This window comes from Bubalus kerabau, chromosome X (assembly GCF_029407905.1).
Source record: "Bubalus kerabau isolate K-KA32 ecotype Philippines breed swamp buffalo chromosome X, PCC_UOA_SB_1v2, whole genome shotgun sequence".
NCBI lineage: Eukaryota > Metazoa > Chordata > Mammalia > Artiodactyla > Bovidae > Bubalus > Bubalus kerabau.
Window position 1 is genome coordinate 131,628,131 of NC_073647.1, and position 16,211 is coordinate 131,644,341.

The following is a 16,211-nucleotide window of genomic DNA, read 5'->3' on the forward strand; positions in this document are numbered from 1 at the left end:
GACATGGAAACAACCTACAGGTCCATCAACAGATGAAAAAGATGTGATACATAAATACAATGGAAGAATACTCAGCCATAAAAAAGAATGAAAGAATGCTATTTTCAGCAACATGGATGGACGTAGAGATTGAGTAAGTCAAAGACAAATACCATAGTGTGTTGCTCATGGGTACAATCTAATTTTTTAAAATGACACAAATGGACTTATTTACAAAATAGAAAAAGACTCGCACAATTTGAAACAGATTTATGGTTACCAAAGGAGAACTTTGTGGGCAGGGATACATTAGAAGCTTGAGATGAACATACCCATACAACCAATATAGAAAATAGATAACTGAATAGGACCTCCTATACTCAATATTCTGTAATAGCCTATATGGGAAAAGAATCTGGAAAAGATTGAATATATGTGTAACTGAATCACTTTGCTGTACACCTGAAAATAACACAAGATTGTAAATCAAGAAACCTCCAATAAAATTTTTTTAAAAGAATATTCATCTGTAACAATACCTCTGTGCTGTCACCTTAGGCAAAGGGGAAAACCCCCATCACCTCCATACAGCAAGGTTTCCAGTCCAGGAGCAAGGTGCTTTATCTCCCGATTCAGAGGACCCTCATTAATTACAGGTTGAATAAAGTCTCACCACATTCATCCCATAGCCAACTCCTACTAGCCAATCCCAACACATAAAACAGTCAGACACAGACAAACATAGGCAATTAAATCCAAAGGCCTGGAACCTTAAGCCAGTGTTCAGAGCTCTAACCCAATCATTTGAGCACCTCAGTAGCTCTAACCTCTGACATTGTCCTCTTAGGGTGGGTCTTTAACCCAAGACTGTAGCCTTAGGATTCTAATCAGACAGAAGAAACTCTCCTAGGTGGGACTCGAACCCAGGGTGGTGTTGTCGTTCTTCAATCAATTCGTCACCTCTGACTCTGTGCAACCCAATGCACTGCAGCATACCAGGCTTTCCTGTCCTTCACTTTCTCCTCGGGTTTGCTCAAACTCATGCCCATTGAGTCAGTGATGCCATCCCAACCGTCTCATCCTCTCTAACAAGCAGTCCTGATGAGATTATTAGACTACAGGCACATTCTAACTTCATATAGCACATTTAGTTACAGGCATATATTAAGGAGTTTACTCACCCCAAAGATGTCTGATCCAGGAGCTGTTTCCTTCCTTAAAAGTGAAAGGAGCCCCAGAAGCCAGAGGAGCCCAGAGTGCCATGGCTAGGAAACAGGAACCCAAGAGCCAACTCTCTAGACAAACTCAGTATAGGTGGCCACTCAGGGTTGGTGTTGAGGGCCCACCAGGGGCTACAGTGCATCAAGCAGATGGTCACAAGTCCTAAATCTCAACAAGGCTGCCCAAACTCAAGGAACATGGGCTCACTGCCCGATGCTCAGAGAAGTCAACGCTTATGGCAAGAGCTTTAGAGAAAAGAGCTTCACTGCAAGGCCAACCAATGAAGGGGGCAAGGTATCAAATCTCTCTTCAATCCAGGAGCCTGGGTGCAATCTAAGGGATCAGGGGAATTTCTAACTTGGAAGCTAATTGGCTAGTCTTCAATTACTCCATTTCAGCTACTCAGGTTACAGGAAGCCAGGTTTTCCTCACTGAAGGAGGTCTCACTTTGTAAATGGCCCAGGGCAATATTTCTCTTCTCTGAGTTTTGCAGACTGAAGAGCTTGGCTCCGGGGTCATCCTGAGGTCATGTGTTCCTTCTTGGACACATGCAGTTCTTTCTCTGTAAAATGACTCAAGGTGTGATTAATCAACAATCTATTTGAAAAGGTCGAACCAGTTTAAGCTGGTCAATTGTTTCACATGCTGTTCAAGAGTCCCCTGAACTCTAGCACATTACCCAAACTCCAAGACAAAGAAAATCACAGTGAACTAAATGTTGCCTAGCAAGGACAATCATGTAACATTCCCACCACAGGATGTAACATAGAATGTGCTTGAGGTAGAATCTTTCCCAGTTGGAAACAACTCAGAGTTCTTAGAATTTTTGTCATTGACCAGTATCTTCCCTCTCAGATATCCTTTCTTCTAATTAACAAATATTTCCACGCATTTAAGTACCAACAAAAAATCTAGAAGTTGCCTAGAATTTGCCCAATTACACACAAGATAAAATAATCGAGTAGGTCCTTAAGGAGAGGTCTCTGGCTCCCTCAACCCAGGGTAAATAAAGGTCACCAGTCCAGGAGACTGTGGATTCTCTCAGGCCCTCCATCTGAGGATCTGGCCGTGCTCACCGCTCCCACTGTCTAGGAGTAGCCCACCATGCAACGTCCCTTGAAATGTCCTCTTGCTGAAGGCTCTGCATTTTCCTAAGGCTCCAAAGCGAGACAGTGTATTAAAAACGGGGACATCAGTTTGCCGACAAAGGTCCCTGTAGTCAAAGCTATGGTTTTCCCAGTAGTCATGTATGGATGTGAGAGTTGGACCATAAAGAAGACTGAGTGCTGAAGAACTGATGCTTTCAAACTGTGGTCTTGGAGAAGACTCGTGAGAGTCTCTTGGAGAGCAAGGAGATCAAGCCAGTCCATCCTAAAGGAAATCAACCCTGAATATTTATTGGAAGGACTGATGCTGAATCTGAGTCCAATGCCCTGGCCACCTGATGCGAGGAGCTGGCTCATTGGAAAAGACCCTAACACTAGGAATGAAAGATTGAGGGCAGGAGGAGAAGGGGGCAACAGAGGGCGAGATGGTAGGATGGAATCACTGATTCAATGGACATGAGTTTGAGAAAACTCTTGGAGAGAGTGAAGGGCAGGGAGGCCTGGTGAGCTGCAGTCCATGGGGTCTCAAAGCATCAGACACAACTGAGTGACTGAGGATGCACACACACACACACACACAACACTCCATGATACGTATATAGCATATATCTATCCATTGATACATCAACGGACATTTAGGCTGCTTCCCTGTATAGGTTATTGCGAATAATGCTACAACAAATACAGGAATGAAAATATCTCTTGGAGAGTCTAATTTTAATTTTTTTGGATTAAAACCCAGAAGTGGGCTTGCTGAATCATATGGTAATTTAATTTTTAATTTTTTGAGGAACCTCAATACTGTTTTCCACAATGGTTGCACCCATTGACATTCTCATTAACATTATAAAAGAGTTCTCTAAATGCTTGCACTTAATCATCTTACTCTGTCCTGGAGAGGGAGCAAGACAATCAACTTTTCAAATGATTGTTGTGGTAAAACCACTTAACATCAGATCTACTCACTTAAATATTTAGGCACACAATACAGTAATGTTAAATATAGGCACAATGTTACCCAGCAGATCTCTGGAATTGCTTCATCTTGCATAACTGAAACGTTATACCAAGTGAAAAGCAACTGCACATCCACATGCACATGCAGTCACCTTGTGCAGTGATCTTGGAGCCCCCCAAAATGAAGTCTCTCACCGTTTCCATTGTTTTTCCATCTATTCGCCATGAAGTGATGGGACCGGATGCCATGATCTTTGGTTTTTGAATGTTGAGTTTTAAGCCAGCTTTTTCTCTTCTCTTTCACTTTCATCGAGGCTCTTTAGTTCTTCTTTGCTTTATGCCATAAGGATGGTATCATCTGCGAATCCGAGGTTATTGATATTTCTCCCTGCAATCTTGATTCCAGCTTGTGCTTCATCCAGCCAAGCATTTTGCAAGATGTACTCTGCATATAAGTTAAATCAGCAGGGTGACAATATACAACCTTAATGTATTCCTTTCTTTCTAGTTGACGTAGCTATAAGTATTAGCTATTGTATTCTTACAATAATGTAAGCTAGAGAAAACAAAATGTTATTAAGAAAATCTTAAGAGAAAATATATTCACAGGACTGTATTTATCAATATTGTAATTTTACAGCATGCATTTGCAAGAATTGTCTGTCAGTACATACATCTATATTGCCTTATATGACAAAAAGACTATAGATGCAAAACACTAAATATCAACAATGAAAAAATAATGTGAAAAGCAATTCGTAGTTAGTTACAGGTATAATGATTCAAGCATCGATAATGAAGAAGCAGCAATATGATTGCTTTATAGTAGACTAGTGTAGCTGATAGGATTGCTTCATGGTAGCCAAGCATCTATAGTAATGAATGGATCACTAAAATTTTTATATCCTATGCTATTTCAGTCATATTTATAATAAAGTACTGAAAACATTGTTACTTTAAGAGAAAAGACTTACCTGTGAAGACAGGCTGATGTGCCATTTATCCATTCACAAGAGAGAGATGGGACAGTGTATAGTAATAGAATTCTTTGAAAGCAAAATTATAAAACAGAGAATATAAACATTATTAATTTTATATTAAATGTAACTCACCTTCTGCCTATGCAATGGTAGGCTATCCACTTCAATACACGTCTTGCACGCTATGTTCTACATGATGTATACTTACTTAGCTGGTGGTGATGATGAAGATGATGACACAGAAACATCTCATACAGTCCTTGCCTACAGTTATGAGCTCTTAGCACAAAGACACTCACATACATACTCAACAGATAAGATTATTACCGGCATGGCACAAAGATTATTTAATGCTCATTGAGGGGAAGTGGATCATCATGTAGGTCTTCTTCCCGACACCTTCTTGCTGAGTAGGCTGAAGAGGAGGAGGAAGAGGAGGGGTTGACCTTGATGAGTGGCAGAGGTGGAAGAGCAGAGGAGGTGGAAGGGGACGCAGGGGGAAGCAGGCACACTCAGTGTATGGAAATGCATTGTAATTTCTGTCTGAAGATTTTGCTTTTTCATTTCTCTAAAAGTGTTTCTGTGTGTTATCAGTCCTCCTTCCACCATTTGCTTTCTTTTCAGTGCCCATATCATAGAAGGATCAATGCCATACAAGAGTCAAAAGCAGTCTTGAGTCCTCAGAACGCTTCTGCCAGATTGTCTAATCTCAATTTGTTTTCTGGCACTGCTTCTTCTATGTCTTCTTCCTCATCATCCAGCTCTGGTTCAGCACCACTCATCTCCATCAAGTCATATTCTGTTAATTCCTCTGCTGTAGGGTATGCTAGTTCTTGGATATTTCCAAGATCCATATTTTGGGACTCTTCACCCCCTCCCACCTTTTCATGCTATATCCACAGTTTCTGTCATGATTTTCTTAACTGACACTGTCACAAATCCTGTGAAGGCATGCACAACACCTGAACAGTTGTTTTTTGTTTTTTTGTTATTTGGGTTTTTTTTAGCAGGAATTTATTGTTTGGGACTTCCATGGTTTTTTTTTTTTTTTTTTTTGTAACAAGAATCGGATCTTCAGTCGTGTAATCCTTCCAAACTTCATGATGTTCTATCAGAGTTCTCTTCCATAGCATTGGCAATCATTTCCATAGAGTACACTGTGTAATGAGTTTTAAAGGTCCCTTTGACCCTCTGATCTATAGGCTGACTTAAAGATGCTGTGTTCAGGGGAAAGGAGACACTTTGACGCCTTCAGTGTTGAACTCATAGGGTTCTGGGTGGCCAAAGCATTGTCCAGTATCAAAAGAATTTTAAAAGGCAGTCCCTTACTGGCAAGGTACTTTCTGCATCCAGGGACGAAGCACTGATGAAACCAATCCCCCAAAGGGTTCCTGCTGTCCAGCCTTCTTGCTGTACAACTGAAACACTGGCAGAGCAGCTCTATAGGTTAGGGGAGTCCTGATCATTTGCACAAAAACCTGACGGCATTTACACAAAATCATAGAATTAGCCTATCTCATTCGGTCTCAAATCCTGGAGCTCATTTCCCTTCCTTACCAATGAATGTACTTTGTGGTATTTCGTCCAGAATAGGGCACTTTCGTTTACCTTAAAACCTGTCCAGACAGATCTCCTTTCTCCTCAGGGATTTTCTTTTTTAAATTTTATTGGAGTATATTTGATTTACAATGTTGTGTTAGTTTCAGGTGTACTGCAAAGTGATTCAGTTATTCATATATATATATATGCATCCTTTTAGAGAATCTTCCCTCATATAAGTTATCACAGACCATTGACTTTCCTGTTCTATACAATAGATCCTTGTTGGCTGTCTATCTTAAATACAGTACTGTTTATATGTTCATCCCAAGCTTCTGATTTAACCCTCCCTGCCACGTTTCCTCCTTGGTAACCATAGGTTCATTTTTGACATCTGTTCACTCTTTTTCTATTTTGTAAATAAGTTTATTTCTATCATTTTTTCAAATTATATTTCCACATTTGACTGATGTGATATTTGTCTTTGTGTGACTTCACTTAAGGAGAAGGCGATGGCACCCCACTCCAGTACTCTTGCCTGGAAAATCCCATGGATGGAGGAGCCTGGTACGCTGCAGTCAATGGGGTCGGGAAGAGTCAGACAGGACTAAGCGACTTCCCTTTCAGTTTTCACTTTCATGCATTGGAGAAGGAAATGGCAACCCACTCCAGGGTTCTTGCCTGGAGAATCCCAGGGACGGGGGAGCCTGGTGGGCTGCCGTCTATGGGGTCACAGAGAGTCGGACATGACTGAAGCGACTTAGCAGCAGCAGCAGACTTCACTTAATATGAAAATTTCAAAGATGTCCAGTTTCTCCACTTTTACTCAACATGATTTCAGAGTCCTAGCCGTGGCAATCAGAGAACAGAAGAAATAAAAGGAATCCAAGTTGGAAAAGAAGTGAAACTGGCACTGTTTGCAGATGACATGATACTAGACATAGAAAAGCCTCAAGTTGCTGTGAGAAAACTACTAGAGCCCATCAATGAATTGGTAAAGTTGCAGGATACAAAATTAATACCCAGTGAGTTTCTTGATGACATATGGGAAACCACCTGTTGCCTCTTGTTTGCAAAAGCTGCTTCCCCTATTATTTAGATATTTTGAAGTCAAACCTCTTTCTGAAATTATCAGATCATCCTTTGCTGGCATTAAATTTTCCAGCTTTAGATCCTTCACCCACTTTTGCTTTAGGATGTCATAACGACTTTGCTTTTTCTTCAGTCATGTTTGAGTCTATAGATATGCCTTGCTTATAGCAATCCTGCACCCACATACAAGCTATGGTACGGGGAGGGAGGAGGGAGGAAGGTTCAGGATGGGGAACACGTGAATACCTGTGGTGGATTCATGTTGATATATGGCAAAACCAATAGAATATTGTAAAGTTAAAAAATAAAAAATAAAGTTAAAAAACAAAAACAAACAAAAAGAATATTTAAATAAGCTCGAAAAAAAAAGATAAAAACATACTTCACAAAAAGCACAAGTTTTTCACACCTGATGGTGTAGCTGCAGTGATGGCTTCATAAAGTCCCTTTTCTTTTTCTTACAGTAGTTCTTATGCTGGATTCATTCATCTTGAAATGTTGGCAACCATGACTGTAGAATCAAACCAGTATACAAGGAGCAACTCAACTTTTTTGTATAATGTCATGACTTCTCTCTCCTTCATGAGAGCACTTCCAGCATCATTAGGGGCACTTAACATGAGTCCTATTGTGTTTCTCCAAGTTGAGAGTATCGTAGTAAACCGAGTAAGAAATAGCTGTGAACCATCGGTGATCACATTTTTGGAGATAACAGTTTAGTCCACAAACTGTTCATCATAGATGAATAGTGCTATTCATGATCCATAAGAGTGTGTGTGTGTGTGTGTGTGTGTGTGTGTGTTGTTCTTACCCATTTCAAGTGCAGCTGATCTAAGTTGTATGCTTACCTGTGGTACTGCAATTTCTGAATTGGACTCTGGACCTTCTAGAAAGGTTATTTTGCTACTTATATACTTTTAAGATCTGGGTTGCTGAGGGGAAACAGGGGCTGGGAATTCCTGTTCCACTGTATTGCAGATGCCACACGGACAAGACCATTTTTTTTATTTCCTGATATGAACAATTTCACTCACTGTCCATTATCATTGGCAAGAAATTCCCAATTCTCTTGTCCTGTCATCTTGTTCTGAACCACAAAAGGAGATTCAAGGATTTCTGACTCATTATACAAAATATAAAAACCTTTGAACTAATACTGAAATACAGCAATAAATGGGATATACTTTGTTCATAAACACAAATACGGAAGTCAAATTAACTTTCAATTACAAGAAGGGTATTTCAATAGTGCCACAAAGAAAGTCCTAAATAGAAAAAGTTACATCGTCCAGTTACTGAGGTCAAGCAAGAACAAAACAAGACATAAAATGTGTTCCCTTCAGATCCACCTTGGCACTCAATTACTTGGAATACTTACTTCTCTTTTCAACCACAAGATGAAGGATCTTCCCTGGATGTCACTATGTGGGAGGAGCTGGCAGACTTGGTTCTGGAACGTGCCCTGCCCATGGCAGCAGTGCTCTGTCTTTCTCAGCTCTCAACGCCTCTCTCTACCTCATCCCATGATGGAATTCAGGACCTCCGAGGGCTGACAGCAGCAAGTGGACACTACAGAACCCCAGTGGTTCTGGGTGGCTATTTCTTTCCCTTCTTTTTAAGGGGCTTCACATATATATTTGACAATTCCTACTCTGACCTGAGATTGCCCTCCTTAGACCAAAGGTCTCACGTCCCTGACAACTGTACTGAGACAACAGAGAAAAGAGATGTTCGGCTTGAGAGCTCTGCCTGAAGCCTTCTTACACCTAATATTCTGGGGCGTTGCATTCCTCAGTCCAGTTGCATGGGTGTCTTCCTAAAGGCCCTTGCCCCTCTGATTAAAGACTTCTTGGGAAATGCCACATTCCTGAAAGGCCCTGAGTACTTTCTCTACTGCGGACCTTGCAGAGAAGGAATCCCTGTCCTAGGAGTGATAAGAGATAGGAAATCCATGGCATAAGTAAGGGGGCCCAGGCAGAGACCTGTGAGGGAAACAAAACGTGGTAACCTGTCCCTTCTCTCCTTCAGCCAGACTTCTCAGGCAACCTCTGTTCTAATAAATAAACTTTATATTTTAGATCTAATAGATATTTTTTATACAAAGGAATGGCTGTGAGATGATGTTTTTGAGTCCCTTACTGATCTTATAAGCTTATCTGCAAGTTAAAACGTTCAGATCTTTTAAGATGTCTGAATCCTCATATGTATGGACAGATGACCCTATTGTCAGCAAATACTATCTATTTTTCCTCTCTTCATATGTCACATTTCTTTTGGCATAATTATTATTATTATTGCTCTGGCTATGTATTACAATCTAATAGTTGGACCCGAGAGTCCCTCTTCTTAATGCCTCATACATTTCACAGTAATGAGAATAAAAAGGGAATTAAGGGCACAAGGTCAGACCAGGCTTGCAGGAGTGAGAGGGTGAGCTTTAGACTAACTCAGATCAAGGGCCTATGGCCATCCCTGTCACTTAAACAGCCATGGAGAAGTTTGTCACATCATTCAACTCTCTGAAAGCGCCTCGGGCTCTTTAACCGTGAAGGGAGTTTGACAAGCCCTGTCTGGAAGGACTGCTGGCATGTGGTGGTAACTGTAAAGCATCTGCCACAGTGCCTGGCAGGCACCTACCATATCCCTCCCTTCTCAGGACTGGTGGCTATACTTTCCAACGAAGATCTCACCTCCCTTAGGCCTGATATAGGGCTTCCCTGATGGCTCAGCAGGAAAGGATCTGCCTGTGATACAGGAGCTGCAGGAGACGCAGACTCAGTCCCTGCGTAGGAAGATCCCCTGGATGAGGAAATGGCAACCCAGCCTAGAATTCTTCCTTGGAATATCCCATGGACAAAGGAGCCTGGTGGGCTGCAGTCCATGGAGTCACAAAAGAGTCAGACATGACTTAGCAATTCAAGAAGAAGAAGAAGAAGATGATGAAGAAGAAGGCCTGGTATAAAGAAGTGAGGGAGAGCCTAGCCTGACAGTCTTCCCCTGAGCTTTCTAGAATTGACATCAAAGGGGAGGGCATGACTCTCCTTTGCTCCCTCTATTCAGGGATGAGTATACCCCTCAGTCTCCACTCGGGCTTCACAATTTGACTTCTTTTGGAGCCTGGGGAATCCCCTCCTTCTTGACCTGAGGCCTATCTCCTCATAATAAGACCGATACCTCACTGTGAGCCTACAGGAGGAAATAAGGGTGGCCTTATCTAGCCAAGCCTACCCATAGTCTCACAAGAATGAAAGCTGTGGCAAGCTCCTTGGGAATGACAGATGGTTCCTCTCAGGGGCTCAAATCAGGGTCCCAAATGTGACTCTCATCCAAGCCCAAGAGTCCCCCTTCTGTTGACACCACCATCAGATCAAACCCTAACTTTCCTGATACTCCTCGGTCAGAGCTGAAGGGCCCCTTGGCCTGGTAAATCTGCCTGAGGCCTTCTAGGCTGAGAGTAGGGAACATACTGTGTGGCCATCCTGGTATTTGTGTTCCCACGTTCTTTGCTGTCCTCACCGTCTTGGAAAGAACCTGGAAATATTCCCCAACTGGAAACATTCCCTGACTTGCCTTAAAGCTTCTCCACCCAGGCCAATAGTTCCCTGATCCCTGAGGAAGAAGAGGAGTTTGCCTCATAGGCCCACCACAGGCCATGGTCTTCTGAGGCTAACAGGAGTGGAAGGAATATGTTCTGCCCCCACTGTTTTGAGGTGAGTGGTCTTTTCAAGAATTCAGGGTTCTTACCTTGACTTCTGGCACAACGTGGAAATCATCCTTCTGCTGAGCTTCAGCTGCTCCCTTTGATCAGGATGAGGTTCCTTACCTCCATGTGATCCTCTGGGAGGAAGTGAGTAGGACTCACCATGTCACCAGGCCTAAGTGGCACACTTTCAGGCCTGACAACAGGGACAGTGCCTTCTGTATAGCCGCCTTCTTTCTGGGAGGGATCCTTCGCTGTCGGTCAGTATCATCAGTTGATTCCTGATAGGAACGGCGTACCCTTCCTCAGCTGATAGAGGCTCCCTCCATTAGCCCAAGGACTTTAAGGTCCTGAAGCCATTCGCCTTCAGAAAATAAGGGATAAACCTAGTCTGAAAGCCCTGCTTGTTCCCTCCCAGGGCCCATTACAGTTGCAGGACTTTCTAAGAATTTATCTGTAATGGGGTAGTTGGCTGACACACTCCTCATACAGGACTGTACACATGTCATGCCTGGGATTTCCACTCTCTGATGAAAAGCCAGCCTATAAACCAAGGTCATCTCCTTGAAACCCTCCAGGCAGAAGTCACGGGGCTCTTGAGCTTGCCAGCACTTACCTATGCCTCCCAGGGCTAACTGGAGAGGAGGGACTTAGTGTCTTAGTGGAGAGGCTACATTTAGTGTAGCCCTGTCGGCTGTGGATTGAGGGGCTTCATGTCCACACTCTGGGTCCTCACTTTGACTCTGCACCCTTCCTGGGGCTCTATTCTCTGCAGATTCCCAATGTCCCCACCTCCCACGGACCTGAGTTCAAAGTGTTAACCACAGCAGCCCAGAGAGTTCTGGACTTCATGGGCTTGCCAATGAGGACGGGTCTTTACAGGAGCCTTCTGTTCTGGATGGGTCTTTCCATCACCCTCACTCAGGTTAATCACCATCACTTCTGCGAGACTGATTCTCTCTACCAACGTCAGAACTCTGCGCCAAGACCAAGTTTCTTAGGTCTCTGAGAAGCCTGAAGAATAAGTGAGGCTATGCTAAGGCTAATAGGCTAAGCCCACCCGTTCTGAATTTCTCTGCGTCTGAGATCAGAAGGGAGTGCTGTCCTAGTGACCACCATCCGCCATATTCTTGGGTCTTGTTCTCCTCAATCCTCCTACCTGGGGCCCTCATCTTGCTTTCTGTGTCCTGGATTAAAGGCCTTTGGGGAAATTCCACGTCTCTACAAACTCCTGAGCTATGTTTGCTCTGCAGTGCTACAGAGAATGGGTCCCTGTCCCAGGAGTGACCGGAGGTGGAGAAGCTATAGTCCAAGGCGGGAGTCCCAGGACAGGTGGCAGTCCTTTAGGGAGAAAAAAGTAGATCAATCTATCTCATCAGCCAGGTGAAGATTCTCATGTCATTTCTGTTCTGATAGGTTTACTCTCCACAGGGAAGAGACTGTAAGGATGATATGGAGACTCCTTGGTCTTCAGAGGTTATCTAACATGGCCAATGTACATGCTTGTACTGTCCCTGAATATTGTTTCTTTCACTTATCTATGAGTAATGAATAAGGGATACATATCGTTGGTTAAGTACATCTGGTATTCTTACTGCTCTGGCTACACATTTCAATCCAGTAGCTTGAGCATGAGGGCATTTTTCCCTATCACCTAGGACAAATTTTGAAGTGCTGAGAAAAACACTGAAATAAAAGATACAGGGTGGGGACTTTCCTGGTGGTCCAATTGCTAGGACTCCAGGCTCCCGGTGCAGGGGGCCCAGGTTCGATCCCTGGTCAGGGAACTAGACCACACGTGCAGCAACTAAGATCCAGCACAGCCAAATAAAAAAATAAATAATAAATAAACAAGGAATTGCCAAATGTTAAAAGGACTTGTTAAAGAACAAAGACAAGAGTATGTCTCAGGTTGGGGGGAGAACAACAGTATGAGTGATAAGTAGTGTAGAGCAGGAGTCTATTGCCAGCTGTCATTTACCAGCCTCATGTATTTCAGCACAAAACCAAACCCTAACTCTATGAGCCTTGGGCTCTCCCCTGTGAAGTAAGTTTGATAAGCCCTTTCTTGGCAGATTGGTGGAATGTAAGTATTTATGGAAAGCTTCTGTCACGGCGCCTGTCTCTACTGAGACATTAGGAGCAACGGCAGTTATTACTATGATTATCTTGACCTCAGATGTTACATCAGCTGGATTTTTTTTTCAATCTATCAGATGTCAGAAACTATGCAGTGTTCCAAGTGGGGAAAAAAAAGACCCAACCTCCCAAATCAGCCAAAATTCCGCTTAGGAATGAAACCAAAGTAATAGGTTCTCTCCAACCCCTCTTTACCCTGCTTCTTTCTTGTTCTTCCTGAAGTACAGAGTATCTCAGCCTCTTCCATAGAATGACATCATCTCTGAGAAACTGTAATGAGTGGACAGGAGCTAAACTTTTTCTGACTAAACATCACCAGTACAAGCATGAAGACTTCTTAAGAGCAGATTCTCAATGTTTGTGTAAAAGAAGAGCCATGAATAAATCATTTGCTATAATTTATATTCTCATTCTTTTTTTTATTTTTTATTTATTTTAATTTTTATTATTTAAGTTCAACTCAAACATTCTTGAAAACCATAAACCATAAGCAGAGGCAAGTATGTGTCTTTTACATTTACAAAAAAGGAGACTAAGCAGAGAGTAAAGCCAGCCAAAATCTGAAGAAATTTCAGCTCTCTCCCTAACAATGTATCAATGTTCTGAGCCTCTATTAGTGTGGTGTCTTTCACATTTCTAAGGACACTCTCATCCTAAAGTGATGTTATTCTCATCCTGGATCACAAAAGTGATGTGAGGATTTCCAATATTTATTAGAGAAAACAAAATTCTTACTCCTAAATTTCACAAACAGCAAAGTGTATGTGACCCATGTTATTCATATACTTATATCATGACTCTAAATGACCTTTCTGTTGAAAAATTTTAACAATTGAAAATTGGGGGAAATAAAGTCAACAAGTTATTGATGCATATCAGGAACACAGGTTGACCGGCTTCTCTAGCCACAAAGTGAACAACGGGCTTCAGATCACACTAGGGGCGAGATGAGCGGCTGGACTCGGCCCTGGGGTGTGCAGTGGCTGAAGCAGAAGGGCCAGCGCTGGCTGAGGCAGCAGTGCCAGGCCTGGTTGAGGCAGAAGTGCCAGCGCTGGCTGAGGCAGTAGTGCCAGGCCTGGCTGAAGCAGAAGGGCCAGGGCTGGCTGAGGCAGCAGTGCCAGGGCTGGTTGAGGCAGAAGTGCCAGCAGCGGCTGAGGCAGCAATGCCAGGCCTGGTTGAGGCAGAACTGCCAGCAGCGGCTGAGGCAGAAGTGCCAGGCCTGGACGAAGAAGAAAGGCCAGAGCTGGCTGAGGCAGCAGTGCCAGGCCTGGCCGAAGCAGAACGGCCAGCAGCGGCTGAGGCAGCAGTGCCAGGCCTGGTTGAGGCAGAAGTGCCAGCCCTGGCTGCACCTCTGGCTCCGGTGCTCTCTACTTCCTCTCTCCAAGCCTCTTCATATAGCGGCTGCAAGGCAGGATGGACCGAATCCTTGACCTTGGCCAAAAACTGAAGGACTTTCGTCTTGCTGGTTTCTGTGAGCGCTTTAGGACCGCACAGGAACTCATAGCGAGGGGGATCGCTGCCGGGCACCTGCCGGTACTCCAGGTACCCTTCCCGCACCAGATCTTCTGTGATGAGCTTCCTGGGCTCTCCAAAGATGAAGTGACTTCTTCCATCATAGATGCCCAGCATATTCAGGAACTTCCAGATCTTCTCCTCAGGGGCGTGGTTGCCATTCAGGTAGATGACACCCAGCAGAGGCATCAGAAGACCATTCTTCGGCAGCCCCAAATCACCTCTCATAGACTCACTGTCGCTGAGATCTAGGTTGCTCACCAGGGTATAGCAATGACTGTTGGGCCTGACTTCCTTCAGCACCAGGCCAAACAACATTTCTATGCACTCGGAAGCCCTGCTAAGGATCTCAGGGAATTGTTCCTTGTACCTTCTCTTGATTTCCTGCAGCATTTCGGACCTCTTAATGAGCTCCCTCATCTTATACTTATACAGCATGTACTGCACCAATAGCTCTGCCTTCCAGGTCAGAAGATCTGTGTGAGAGCTCGCAGCAGCAGCTGAAGCCTGGGAGGAATTTTCACCTTCCTGAACTTGGCCCTCAGCACCTACACCAGATCTTGAGCGTGCTGCGCTACCTATACCATATCTTGAGCGTGCTGCGCCACCGACACCAGATCTTTTGCGTATAGCACCTGCAGCAGCACTGGTGGTGCCTTGGGCTCCCTGAGGCCCCTTGGAGGTGCCAGCAGCAGACGAGCTTGAGGGAGCGCTCTCTGAATCAGGAGGGGAGGAGGAGGTGGTCTCTTCTCCCCCAGATGTGGTAGCCTGATCATGAAGACCCTGGATCTCAGTTTGGGCCTGGCGACGTTTCTCACAAGCACGGTGCTTACTCTTCTGCCCACGAGGCATGATGGCTGTGGTCTGAGACCGCAGGCAGGAGTCTGGGCCAATACACAGGAGATTGGGGCACCTAGAGGATGGAGAATGAGATGACATGAGCACCTTAAAACAGGGACACTCCACCTTGGCTTAATCAAAGGCTGCCTCTGCAGGTGTCCTTGAGGACACTGCTCTAGGAACCCATAAGGCTCCTGTTTTCCTGCTCAGACCAAACATGGTCTCCTCAGAACAAAATCTGGTGCAGGCAGGTTGATGTCCCTGTGGACCCTCACAAGATCCCAATTCAAGGTCTAAAATATTTTTTTGCTTCTGGTTTCTCCTATATGTCTTTTTGAAAATAAAATTATTTTTTGCAATATTACAATATTAATTTATAATAGTGTACCAGTTTCTGCCACACATCAATATGAATCAGCCATAGGTATATCTTATGTCTCCTCCATCTTTAAACTCCCTCCCATGTTCCCACAGAATCCCACAGAGGAAGAACAGAGGCCTTACTTTTCCTCTGCGTCCTCTCAGCCCTGCTTTGGATCTACTCAGGTGCCAGCAGGTGCCAGCAGTGGGGTTTTCTAAGTTCTACTTCAGTATTATCATGTCAAGTCCTGGTGGAGCCTTGGCACCCTTCCCTCTGCTACTCTGATGTAGACACTTTAGACCTCCCCATGATCCAGAAGCAAGTGAAGGGATGCCTCAGTCCACCTCCCTGCCAGGAGATAGATAACCAGTTCTGAGAGCTCATTAGGGTCTTTTCTATCCTGAGTTCACTGGGATCATCATTCAAGGTCCTTACCTTGGCTCCTTAAAACGTTGGGCACCATCATCCATTTGCGGACTGGTGTCTTCACCTTCAGACAAGACATTTCCCCTCCCGTAGACTTTGTATAAAACAGAAAAGAAGGTGCTCAGCCTCACAGCCCTTCCCTGAGATTTCCTGGGCTGAAATCTGAGGGTTGGGATGGATGCAATGAGTCCTCACTCAGGTTCCTCAATTGGGCTCCCGGTAGAGAAGCTCAACTTTCTCCTGAAGTGATGGCTGCTTGATAGTAAAAGCCAATCACTCCGTGTCCCAAAAGCAGGAAGTGAAGATGACCTTATTTTACCAAACACGGTCTCCTGAGAACAAAATCTGGTGCAGGCAGG

At 44.0% G+C, this 16,211-nt stretch overlaps 1 protein-coding gene across 1 annotated transcript; it reads right to left on the bottom strand.

Moving 5' to 3' along the window:
• Positions 1-13,157: 13,157 nt before the first annotated feature.
• Positions 13,158-15,077, bottom strand: LOC129639115 (melanoma-associated antigen B2-like). The gene is made up of 2 exons (XM_055564036.1): positions 14,029-15,077; positions 13,158-13,740 (listed from the first exon to the last, which is right to left on the bottom strand). The coding sequence occupies exons 1-2, from the start codon at positions 15,075-15,077 to the stop codon at positions 13,650-13,652; spliced, it is 1,140 nt and encodes a 379-aa protein (XP_055420011.1). The 3' UTR covers positions 13,158-13,649.
• Between the last annotated feature and the right edge of the window lie 1,134 nt (positions 15,078-16,211).